General features: G+C 49.2%; 1 protein-coding gene across 4 annotated transcripts in view; it reads left to right on the forward strand.

Moving 5' to 3' along the window:
* The window catches only part of USP47 (ubiquitin specific peptidase 47), a 1,403,064-nt gene that overhangs the window by 491,397 nt on the left and 898,490 nt on the right, over positions 1–13,177 (forward strand). For all 4 annotated transcript variants that reach the window (XM_085648190.1, XM_085648191.1, XM_085648188.1 and 1 more), the window contains one exon: positions 35–187. In XM_085648190.1, coding sequence (XP_085504316.1) covers positions 35–187 — 153 coding nt within the window. The remainder of the gene's footprint in view (positions 1–34; positions 188–13,177) is intronic.

Below are 13,177 nucleotides of genomic sequence, written 5' to 3' on the forward strand. Positions count from 1 at the left end.
GTTGTATTGTAACTGCGTTGTTTGCTTCTGTCAGGGGCTGAGATTTTTGCACTTCCCGTACCTACTGACGTTGCAGTTAAAAAGGTTCGACTTTGATTACACCAGCATGCACAGAATTAAATTAAATGATCGTATGACTTTTCCAGAAGAGTTGGATATGAGCCCCTTCATAGATGTTGAAGACGAGGTGAGCTAAATTACATAATTCAACAGCTTTTGACCTGTTTTCTTCCAATTCAGTGTGGTCTAGTATGTGAGAAATAATGTCAATCTTTGAGAGCTAGGCCTCCATAACAAGTGTAGAGTAATTTCCAGCTCTGCTACCAACAGAGTTACTGGCTAAATATGAAGTTACAAGAAGTGGCAGAACATTGCAATCCCGATTTTTCCCCCATTTCACCAGTTAAATTGCACGTGGAAAATGGCTTACAAATTACACATTTCTGTGTGAAACAGTGTGATAAAACCAATGGATGAACACATGCCCATAATTACGGACACCGGGTGTAGGTTGGAATAATACTGTATTCCCACATTGTGGAAATACCGATGTACTCGAACACAAATCGGTATGGTAGCTAAAACAATGAAGGGACTACTTCTCACTGAACTATTTAAGCGTCACAGGAGTTCTGTCGTACTACGTGGTAAGATCAGTCTTTTGAAAAAGGAAGCCTCACCTACGATGTTTGGCATGCTTCATCTTAGGCAGCATCTCCCCACTCTGGTAGCACAGAGCCACCAGGTCGGACATGACCTCCCGGGGCCTTAGAAGAAAGAGGGAATTCTTAGATAAAGTACAACTGGACAGTTAGTGGGATCCAGATCAGTATCACCTTTGAGGCTGGGGACCTCTAGTATATCTAAAAACCGTATTTAGGTAAACAATGAGGACAGTGGTTCAGTACATCTGCCCAAGCTAATCTGTTTCTGCCCCTATTGCTAGCCTATACAGGTCATGGGCACTCTTCAGGGCCAAGGACCCCTAATGCACTGGCCTATTTGCCAAGAGACAATGCTTGGTAAAGCCAAGAAACACAGGTGATTCCTATCTGGACGTGAGTACATCACACCTATAAAATGTACACCTAATAGAAAAAAAAAGGCTTAAAATGCTGAAATCTAAAATCCTAGCACTAGCATACAGAGACAGTTTGTCTTATTGTGAGAACACAATTGACACTGCACAGCATGCCACTCAAAGACACACATGAGAAGTGGGCAAATGCACATGCAAAAAACGACACACATGAACATTACATAAACAGATTAGTCATCCCGTACCCTAATAGCTGAAAGAAACACGTAGTGATAGATTCCTTACCTTAGAATTACCCGCAGGCGTCAGACTGGATCCGGAAAGTTTTCTTCAGGAGTACCCTTGCGCGTCGGAAGGTGGCGTCATGCGGCTCCGCGTCCATCATTGGTGTCGTGGTCGCCGAGATGACGTCGCGGCAGCTACTTGGACATCGCCCTCGCACACTGACGTCAGTTCTTTCATTTTCTGCGCCAGCAAGCGCCGATCCGGAGAGAGCAGTACCTCCAGTCATTTTTTTGACTGAGTTTTTTTCAGGCTTTTTGTCTCTGTTTTTTTAAATCGATCGACTCCTGGTGCCTTAGGGATGCCCGGCTTCAAGTCTTGCGGGGACTATCATCGTATGATGTCGGTGACGGACCCGCACCGTGTGTGTCTCTACTGACTGGGGCGCGACCAAGACCCCTAGTCGTGCCCCGACTGCCGGGCCATGGCGCCGAAGACTTTGCGGGGGCAGTCCCGAAAGTTGCTTGAAGTCCGGCAGTTGGCTCCGCACCACTCAAGGTCCCGGTCCCGTGGGAGGGCGAGTGACCGGTCACGGAGCCATCACCATCGTTCGTTGGGATTGTAGTCTTCGCACTCGGGGTCAGGTAAGACGAAGCATCACAATAGTCGAAGAAGCGTCATCGCTGAGGGTGCGGGTGGTGCCTCCCCAGCGGATCCGGCGGAGCCTACGGTGTCGCCGTTGGCCTACCCGCCCTTCCCGGTCCGTAAGCGACCCCGGCCCAGCTGCATGAATTTCTGTCAGCCATGGCCCACCTCTATGGGCCGTTGGGCCCCGCCGTCACGCCCCGCCCCGCAGGCCCGACTGGGGGTCCTCGCCCTTTACTATCTGCGGCTCCGACTTCGCTGTCGGCTTCGGCCCTGGCGCCGCAGGGCCCCCAAGAATCCAGGCCTGGATCCCGTTCGACGCTGGTGGACCTTGTGACACCTCCACCGACTTCGACCCCACGGGCACCACCTCCGACGTCGCCCGTGGCACCGGACGGCATCGCCCCTGGTCTCAGCCCGATGTGGACACGGAGCCGGTACGGCGTCGCTCGACGCTGATGCCGATGAGGGATTTCTTTTTTTTTTTTATAAGCACATTTTTATTGATTTTTAAAAACATGTAAACAATTCAGCCAATACACAGAAATCACAGATATAAGTTCAACCAATGGGGGATTTCTATCCCTATGTCTAGCCTCCTTATTTTAGGCCTGTTCATCAGCCTTCTGAGGAAGGGGAGGACTGGGAGTGGTCTGAGGACCCTCTCACAGTTAGTGTTCGTATGACCCGGACTGGGCAGAGGAACGGGGGGATGCCAGTGGTCTGGACACCTCTCCTGACCTTGGCATGCTCACTCCTCCTAACCAGGCTACGGAGGAGAGTGCAAGTTATGCAGTGGTGTTGCGTAGGGCGGCCGAGGCCCTCCACCTCCGACTCCCTACAGTGGCCGTCAGGACTAACCTCCTGACAGAAGTGCTTCAGCCGTGGCTAATTCTGCAGAGCCACTGCTGCCTTTTAATGATGCACTTTCTGACGTTCTTTTGGGCACCTGGTCCAGGTCCAACACAGGGGCTCCTGTGGATAGGAACGTGGTCCAACGCCATCGCCCGGCCCTGGGTGACAGCCTTTTCCTCTCCCAACACCCCACCCCTGAGAGCTTGGTTGTCCAAGCCTCCAAAGCACCTTCCCTACCGCACCCCCGGATAGGGAATCCAAGAGACTGGAACAGTTCGGGAAGAAGATTTTTTTCTTCCGCCAGTTCAGGGCTGTGGTCTGTGAATACCGCATGCCTCTTGGGTCGTTATTCCTACTTTGTGTGGGATATGGTGGCGCAGGTGCTGCCTCAGTTTCCGGAAGAGGCCTGGACAGTGCTCTCTCAGGCTATTGCTGAAGCAAGAGATGCAGCCAAGTTCACAATAACGATGTGGCCTTGACACCGCCGACTCGCTGGGCAGAGCGATTTTCCACGACTGTGGCGCTCCGTCGCCACGCCTGGCCGAGGACTACTGGCTTCTCGGGGGCGGTCCAGATTACTCTCATGGACATACCCTTTGATGGCCTTTTTGGCAACAAGGCGGATAGTGCGTTGGAGCGTTTTAAGGGCTCACAGGCCAAATCCTTAGGCTTTTCGGCCACTCGCCCTACACCACCTTCTGTTTTTCATTCCTTTCGTGGCCACAGAAGGGGCGCCCCAACACGTTCGCTTCAGAGCCACAGGCCCGCGCAGCAACAGTCCCAGCGCGGCCGTGGACGTGGGACCTGCCGAAGTGGGTCAGGGGGCCAGCAGGCGGGTCAGTCCACCTCCATCCCGGCCACCACTGCCTCCAAACCTTCCTAGTCCGGTTTTTCAGGCCCATCAAACGCCAGTGGGCAGCAGGATTCGCCATCACCTCTCCCACTGGCGCACTCAACTACGGACAGGTGGGTTTTACAAATAGTCCGAAGGGGCTACTCCCTCTCCTTCGAGACTACCCCTCCAGCCATGCCACCCCAGTACCACCGCATGTCGGGGGATCACTTGGCACGTCTTCAACAGGAAGTTGTGGCCCTCTTGGCCAAGGGGGCCATCGAGCGCGTTCCTGCGATAAAGTTGGTCGAGGTTGTTATTCCCACTACTTTCTGGTGCCTAAGAAGGACAAGGGCCTGCGTCCTATCTTACACCTCCGGAACGTCAATCGCTTCCACCGGAAGGAGGAGTTCAAGATGTTAACTCTGGCTCAGGTCTTCTCTGCCCTCGACCCTGCAGACTGGATGGTAGCGTTGGATCTGCAGGAAGCATGTTTCCATATTGCCGGCCCACCGGCGTTACCTGCGGTTTACGGTAGGCCACGAGCACTTTCAGTTTACCGTGCTCCCCTTTGGCTTTACCAGCATCCCTCGGGTGTTCACAAAAGTGATGTCAGTGGTCGCAGCTCATCTGCGCAGATCAAGGGTTCCAGTCTTCCCCTATCTTGACGACTGGCTGTTGATGGTGGGATCTCCCCAGGCAGTCGTCTCCCATCTCCAGACTACGGCCGAACTCCTGCATTTGCTGGGGTTCCCCATCAATGTGCCGAAGTCGCACCTGATTCCCTTTCAGAAGCTCCTCTTCATTGGAGCGGTTCTGGATACGACACTCTTTCGGGTCTATCCGCCAGAACGGCGAGTCCAGGATATTCAGGCTCTGATTCCGATCTTTCGGCCTCTATCCTGGGTTTCGGTCAGGCTGACCCTGAGGCTGCTGGGCCTCATGGCCTCCTGCAACTGCGTCCTGCTGGTCGATCATGCCAGATGGCATATGCGGGCTCTGCAGTGGGACCTGAAGTTCCAGGGGGCGCAGCATCAGGGGAAAGTGTCAGTCCGTCCAGATCTCAGAGGGCACTGCAGGACAGTTGCGGTGGTGGCTCACAAACCGGCATTGGGTCAATGGCAGATCCCTCTCCCTTCCCCAACTGGAGCACACAGTGGTGACGGATGCATCCCTCCTGGGATCGGGCGGTCATATGGGAGAGGCGGAGATCAAAGGCCTCTGGTCTCAGGCGAAGTCCCTGCTCCATATCCTTCTGGAGCTTCGGGCAATCCGACTCGCACTGAAGGCATTCCTTCCCACTCTCCGGGGAAGAGTAGGGCAGGTGTTCATGGACCACACCATCACGGTGTGGTACTGCAACAAACAGGGCGGGGTGGGGTTGTGGACCCTATGTCAGGAGGAGGCTCTGCACCTCTGGACATGGCTGGAACATCAGGGCATTTTCCTGTTGGTTCAACACCTGGCAGGTTCATTGAACGCCAGGGTGAACGAGGTAAGCTGCAGTGCCGATGGATCACGAATGGCGTCTTCACTCGGACGTGGTGCAAGGTCTCTTTCAACTGTGGGGAGAGCCTTGGTTAGATCTATTTGCCACCGAAGAGAACGCACAATGTCAGCGGTTCTGCGCGTTGGAATTTCTAAGGCGACACACGCCTGGTATACACCTGCAGGTGGAACACATTTGTGGCATGGTGCACAACAAAGGCTGTGGATTCCCTTTCTGCCTCACTTTCAGAAGTCCGTCTGTTCCTTCTTTCTTTGGCATAGCAGGGCTCTGCTCTGGGCGCAATCAAGGGCTACCTTTCTGCTATTTCCGCATTTCTCAGGCTCCCTGATAAGCCTTCTTTTCAAGTCCCCTGTTGTAAATAGATTCCTCAAAGCATTACTCAGCTTTTCCCTCCTATTCCTTTTGTGATGCCACAGTGGGACTTGAATCTGGTTCTCACATATTTGATGTACGCTCCCTTTAAGCCTCTTCACAACTGTCCTCTAAGTCTCTTAACCTTGAAGACTGCTTGTCTGGTTGCCATCACCTCCGCTAGAAGAGTGAGTGAGCTCCAGGCTCTTTCTTCTTTTCTATCTGTCCATCCGGAGAAGGTTGTGCTCAGAACCGTCCATCCTTTTTGCCAAAAGTTGTCACTGCCTATCACATCGGGCAAACCATCACTTTGCCCACCTTCTTTCCTCCTCGGCATCCTTCTAGAGAGGAATAGAGACTCCACCGTCTGGACCCAAAACGTGCGCTCTCGTTTTACTTGAACCACACACAACAGTTCCGGGTAGATGACCAGCTCTTTGTTGGCTACTTTGGCGCGAAGAAAAGTCGGGCCGTACACAAACGGGCTATCTCCCGATGGATCGTCTTGTGTATTAAAGCCTGTTATTCTCTGGCTAAAAAGGAGCCTCCGTTGGGGCTGCGGGCCCATTCCACCAGGTCAACGGCAGCCACTATGGCATTGGGGCGTGGTGCCCCCTTACAAGACATGTGTCCGTCAGCTACGTGGGCCTCGCGGCACACTTTTACTAAGCATTATTGCCTGGACAGCCAAGTCCGGAGAGACGGCTTCTTTGGCCGTTCTGTTCTCCAGGACTTCCTCGTGTGATCTTGGTTCGATGACCCACCACCGGGGTTGGTATTGCTGGGGTATCTATTCTAAGGTAAGAATCTATCACTACGTGTTTCTTTCAGATGAACAAGTTACTTACCTTCGGTAACGTTTTATCTGTAAGAAACATTAGTAGTGATAGATTCCTTACCGCCAGCCTATCCTCCCCGTTCTGCGAACTGATTTCTAGGCTTATGGTCATCCTTTTCAGGGCCCTATTTTCAAGGCACCAGTGGTCAGTATCTTGCATGGCTCTGCGTTCCTGGCGCGGAAAGTCGTGTACAGAACTTATAGTGCGCGAGGGCAGCGTCTAAGTAGCTGCCGTGATGTCATCTCGCCGACCACGACGCTAACTACGGACACGGAGTCGCACGATGCCACCCTCCGACGCGCAGGGGTACTGCTAACGAAAACTTTCTGGATCCAGTCCGACTCCTAGGGGGGTAATTCTAAGGTAAGGAATCTAACACTACTAATGTTTCTTACAGATACATTGTTACCGATTATATAGGGGATACCAGCTCCCTGGTCCCAACTAGTTTTACACTAGTATAACAGGATAAAAGGGGTCATAATGATGCTTGATATGTTTCAAACAAAGGACCTATGGTCCACTGTACTCAATATGAAGCATCCTATCCTCGCAACCTTCCTAATGTTAGATCTAGGCTCATCTATTCTACAAAAGGGAACCAAAACCAAAGAACAATTTTCTCTTTAAAAAGGCACGCTCATTGGTATGGTCAGGATTGGAAATAAATAGCATGCCATTAGTACCAATCACAACTGCAGCAACATGCTCGATAGTCTAATATTTCACTTTTAAAAGTACAAGTGTTTAGGAATTTTTTATGTACCTCAATATATGTTTATTAAAATACACTCTCTTATTGCGAGTGGTAATGCTGCCAGATCGTTGATGGTAGTGGGAGCCATAAAGAGCAACTTGAGATAGCAAGACACTCCATGTGTATCACAGTGTGTTATTGTGTGCACGTACATTCCAATTGCATAACTTTAAGCTATTGGTGGCAGTGGAACACCATGTAGCATTCTTGATCGCCAAAATATAGCATATTACCTCAATTACAAATGCCACATGTTGCCCAAATATGATTTGTTAGTGATCCCAAAATCGCTGCTCTGTAATAATGCCGTATACCCAAAGAAGGGTCTGACTCTCAAGGTAGTTCTAATCTCGAAAGAGCATCGACGACATGGTGCTCGGGGCTCATGGGAGTTGTAGGTCCCAGGCCAAGACAGAGGCTAAAGCCGTAAAGGCTGTTAGTTCGTGTTCTGCCATGCTACAAAATGTGGGGAATATTTTAAAATATTCACTTAAGCACCCGTAGACGTGCAATTGGCTGCACAGTTGTTCCTTAAACAAACGGGGGTATTATATTCATGTGGTACTAACGTAGGTGCCTAGCGGTGCTAGCTGGTGTTGGGAGGGTATAATAAACAGGCACTGTAGTGCATACTATAGTGTTGTTGGTATAGGTTGGGCCTGTGCAAACCTCGAAGGGAGGGGGGAATTTTTGTGTATATATATATATATCTCCTACTGGCAGTCGCCAGTAGGTAGTTCTAGTTAGGACCTATTTTCCATAGGAAATCCGCAACATTCTATTTGGAATAACGTTGGCGCTGATTGACGAATCTTCGCGAAATTTTCCAAACCTTTGGCAAGCTCCGGTCCGCTCCTATCCTGAAAATTTCACGGTGATTCGTCAAGCAGTGGCCGAGGAAAAAAGGGGGGTCCCAAAACGCGTTTTCCCCATGCATTTTCCCATAGGACATGTTGACGCAGCTACAGCCCGAACTGCTAATCGGAATTACACCAAATTTGGCAAAGAGGTAGTCCTCAGTTCAGACTCGTGCCTTTTGCTTAAATGGTGTAAATCCGTCCAGTAGTTCCTGAGAAAATTAGAGTTAACAAGATAGATATATCTGGGTGGAGCCTAACCACACATTTCATCGTGAGATCTGATTGGCTGTTAGTACTTCATCCAAGAAGTGTTGGCAGCCATCTTGGGACCAATATACATGATAGCACCTCATTAAAAAGCATTGCAGTTAATAGAAGGTTTTAAGACTTTAGCTACATTATAAATCATTTGTTGATGGTACCATACTCATTTTAGGAATTGTGGTGTGTTCTAAGGTATTTTACCATGTGAAAAAGCCTTCTGCTGTGATATCATGAATCATGTTTGAGAGAACTATTTTCTTATGCTTTTCCCACAGAGGTTTGGAAGGTGATCTATAAGCTAAACTGAGAGCATATTTTCTGTAAATTCACATTATCTTTCTCAGTCATGTGAGAATGAAGTCTGACATTCTCAGTAAAACATGTACATCCAACGAGGGCAGAGACTGTCAGTTGATTCCTTTGTGTTCTACTGCAGCTTCCCAGAGTGTTCCAAAGAACAACTAGAGCGCTAACAGTCCTACATATGATAAATGTATTGCACACCTGAAGCCATCTTGATTGGAATAAAGTGGTAACTCTTATAACATTTAATTTAAAAAGGAACAAAATGAGGGGGTTCATTTTGTCATAGAAATTATGATTAGTGCTGCAGAAAGAAAAATTAGGGCACATTTTGACTTCTCAAATCCTCTTCTATTTCATTAAAAAATTTTGACATGCAGACTGAAACATGCACTTTGAATACCAGCAGCAGACTTCCCTGTTGAGCAGTAGCTTTACTACAGTGATCTAATGAGCAACTAGAGTGCTAACATTCAGAATTTATGGCAAATGTGACATATCTGAACACCTTCTTGATGGAATCAAAGTAAAAAACTGAAAGTATTTCATACTGAGGAGACTGCAGTAAATGAGGAAATTAGGAAACTTCATAACAAATAAATCTCCCAAGATGGCCACCTGAGACAAAAGAGCCCAAATGCAGCACAAATATCACCCAGATGTAGCCCACATGTAGCCCAATGACAGAAGTGTGCAAAACACTTATTTTTTGTGTATTTGCAGTTTTACATAGTGCAGACTTGTCAGGTATTGGAGTGCCTTACATGAGCATTGGTTACATCACACAATTTCAAATTCATTTTGGTTGTAGACATGGGGAGATTAAGTGATTTGACCAGAATTGCAGAATGTTGAGCTGAAGCAGAAACTCCAACCTGGTTCCCCAGTTGCAAAGTCTGCAGCTCTCGAAGTAACACCACACCCTTTCCCCTAGGTGCAACATTTAATCAAGTGGTCAACTGGATAAAAAAAATAAAGATTACAAATAATTTAAAAGTTCTTTGTCGCTATTTGAAAACTCAGAAAATATGTCCTCATTTTAGTTTTTTAGAGCACTAACCATAATTTTGATGCAAATAAGACCCTCTCATATATGTAATTTCTAAAGGAAATGCTCTAGGTATTACAGTTTTGATTACATCAAGATGACGTCAGGCGTTCCACACTTTTGTAATAAATATAGAATGTTAGCAATCTAGTTGTTCATTGGGATATTGTTGAGGCAGAGGCCAGGAGCACGGACTCTGAAAATTGAAGGCAGGTAGGAGAGTGCAGAGGCAACAATTTGACCACACTGGGCAGGCAGGAAGGGCAGTGGCAGCACAACAGTCTATGGAGGGCAGTGGAAAGGGGGGCAGGGGCAACAAACCAACAATTCAGGACTGGCAAGAGAGGCTGTGGCAATATAATAGACAATTGTGGGCAGAAGGAAGAGGCAGTGGTAGTACAACCATACATGCCAACAGACCCGTTTCAGTCAGGAAACGTCCAATTTTTAAGCTCAAATGGGCATTATTTGATCTGTCTCCGGTCTACAATCTCCTCTTTTTCAATGTAACTCAAAGGGGAAAATCAATACCCCAGGTTTTTTTTCAAAATCTCCCTCTTACCAAGTTCAAAATGTTCGCAAGTATGGTACATAGGATCATGGTAGGCAGGAGGAATTGGGGTAGGGACATGGACTCGGATAACAGAGGACAGGAGGGACATGGAGAGGTGCACCAAACTGACCCTACAGGGCAGGCATCAGGGTTTGCAGCAGCACAATACACCACACAGGGCATGCGGGACGGGAGTGCAGCACAACAATCCATAGAAAGCAATAGGGAGGGGACAGGACCATGCACATGGACAACAGAGAACAGAGGGGAAAGAGGCAATGGTAGCTAGCTGACCATAATGGACAGACAGGAGAGAAATCTGCAGCATAACAGACCATAAAGGGCAGGAGGGACGGATCAGGGGCATTACAATGGAACAGACAAGCCAGGAGGGAGGGAATAGGGGTCTGCACATGGAAACGGAGGGCTGGGGGCAAGGGGGCAGTGCAGGAGCAGCAAGATGACCATGGTTGTCAGGCAGGATGGGCACTAGAAACAAGACACACCATAGAGAGCAACAATGAGACTATGATGGCATACACACAGACCATGGAGGAAAGGTAGGAGGGGGAGAGGGGCAGCTAGCTGACCACACAGGGAAGGTGGGAGGGGCCATGGCAGCACAGAAGACCATGCATGGCAAGCGGGAGGGTTAGTGGCAGCACAATGGTTATGATGGGCAAGAAGGAGGGTGCAGGGGCATGCACAAAGGACCATGGAGGATAGAAGGGAGGGTCAGGACCTGGGCACAGACAAGAGAGTTCAGGGGAAGGGGCCTCACAACAGACCGCGCGGGGCAGGCAGGAGGAGCAGTTGCAGCACAACAGACCAGGGAGAGCAGAATGGTGTGGCAGTAAAATGGACCAGGGAGGACAGGAGGAAGGGGATAGGAGCATGGCATATGGACAGGCAGGGTGGAGGTGGCAGGGACAGGTTACAGTGATCTGACAATGCTAGGCAGGTGGGAGGAGAGTGGCAGGTCCATGGAACACATTGGGCAAAAAGGATGGAGCAGGGGCACGCACAAAGACATCGGAGGGCAGGGGAAAGAGAATAGGGGGAGCAAGCTAAGCAGGAGGTCAATGATGGGCCATAGAATCGGGCAATGGAGGGCAGGAGGAGTGGACTGGTACATCATGCTAAATGGAGGGCAGTGGCAGCACATCAGACCATGCATGGCAGGAGGGAGGAGGCTAGTCCATGGATTCAGACAACAGAGGATAGGGAGGAGGTGGATGGGGCAGCAAGCTAACTGTTCAGAGAAGGTGGGTATTAGGAACTTTATTGTTTTTAAAATGTGTGTCTGTGCGAACTACTTAAAATATGAACAAGTATGCAGCATAATCTCACTTTTATGCAGGAAGAAGAGGACGTTTGTGACAGTGACACCGGGGTCACTTGGCAGAAACACCCCCTGACCCTCCACCTCCCATCGCAAAATGTAATGCCCGCAGTGTTATATAGAACATAGTCCTGAGAGCACGATTGAAAATGAAAACTAGATATAGTATATGGTATAAACTATGCACCAAAAAGTGTGATATAAGATGAACCGGGGCGTGAAATATAATATGCAATACATTGTGCGCAATGACAGATTCATTGGAGAGTGCGAGATAGCACAGGCACTAGCGCGTGCTATGCGATATGCGCCTTGGAGTGTAATATGCACAGGGCAGTGTTGTGTAACCTAACTAGTCTCTAAAGTTGTAATATAAAATATGTGTTGGGGAGTGTAACGTTGCATATGCAGTGTGACAAAGATATGGATTCCAGATTGTAATATGTATGGCATAGCGCTCTGCGTTATAACATAGGCATCGAGGAAGGCACGTTAGATGGGGCAATATAACCCATGCGAAGGCAAGTATGGCATGACATATTCACGGGGTGGTGTTACAGTGGACATGGGCTAGAGTGTGTCATAGCATACGCACTAGCTGGTGGAATATAACACAGAGGTGTGTGGCACTTGGCGGGCACTGTTGGGTGTAACACAGCATTGGGCTCAGCCAGGAGCACGCTGTGACTCTCAAGTGAGGTTTGTCTCCTTTCCAGAGAGTAAAATAAAAAGTATTACACATCCGGCGGTGGATGTGTGTTTTATTAACCGTGAGGGGGGTTTCTTGCATAGTTTGGTCGAATTTTTGTCGAATCCCCTTTGAATGGCTTGGTGTGCGTGTGTATTAAATGTGCCCGTCAATGACTACCCATGTTTGTATAATTAAACAACAAGGGTGTATACTTGGAGAGTACCCACCGGCGGAGGCGCTGGGATTAGGCACGGTATGGCGTCGGACACGTCAGAGCTTCACTAGCGGTGTAAATACATTCCACGTGGATTCATTGTATGCATAGTCGCCTTTTAATGAATATCACGCAAATCGTCATGGTGATAGGTACATACGGTTTGTCCAGCATGTCCTAGGTGTTTCTATAAATATATATTTTTTAAAAATAAGAAAAAACAAAGGCCGGCGCGGGGGATGGGGTACCCGGGGCCATAAGTGGCTTGAGGAGGGGGGCAACGCAGCCCCCCTCATAAAGAATAAAAAAAAAAAAAAGGCCATGACCCGGGGTTGGGGTCCCCGGGGCCGATTAAGGCCTTGGGAGGGCCAAATTAATTTTTTTCAACAAAACAATTTAGGGTGAAGGCCCTGGGGGATGGGGTCCCCAGGGCCAATAAATTAGAAAAAGAAGGGGGGCCATACAGCCCTCCTTCTTAAAAAAATAAAAGACCGGCATCGCGCCGGAGGCCACGCCCGCTCCTTGCAGCACTCTGCAAACGCGCCGCCTGGCCAGTTGTAAGTTGGGGAATTAATTCCCCTTCAATTCTGACAGTCCCTGAGGGCCAACTTACCCAACAGGTATCTCCAGTATGCGCCAGGGAGCTGTGTTGCAGACAGGTGTTCTGAGGCCACGCCCCTTTTTACACCTCTATGCAACGCAGCTCTGTGGCGCTTACTGGAGGTACCTGGTGGGCTAGTTTGACCCTAGGGATCCTTGGGATTCAAGGGGATTTCATCTCTCAACTTAGAACGGCCACAGGGCGCGTTTACACAGTGGTGAAGGGAGGGGACAGGGCCTGAGGTGACGTGT

This window comes from Triturus cristatus, chromosome 3_2 (genome assembly GCF_964204655.1).
Source record: "Triturus cristatus chromosome 3_2, aTriCri1.1, whole genome shotgun sequence".
In the NCBI taxonomy this organism is placed as follows: Eukaryota; Metazoa; Chordata; class Amphibia; order Caudata; family Salamandridae; genus Triturus; species Triturus cristatus.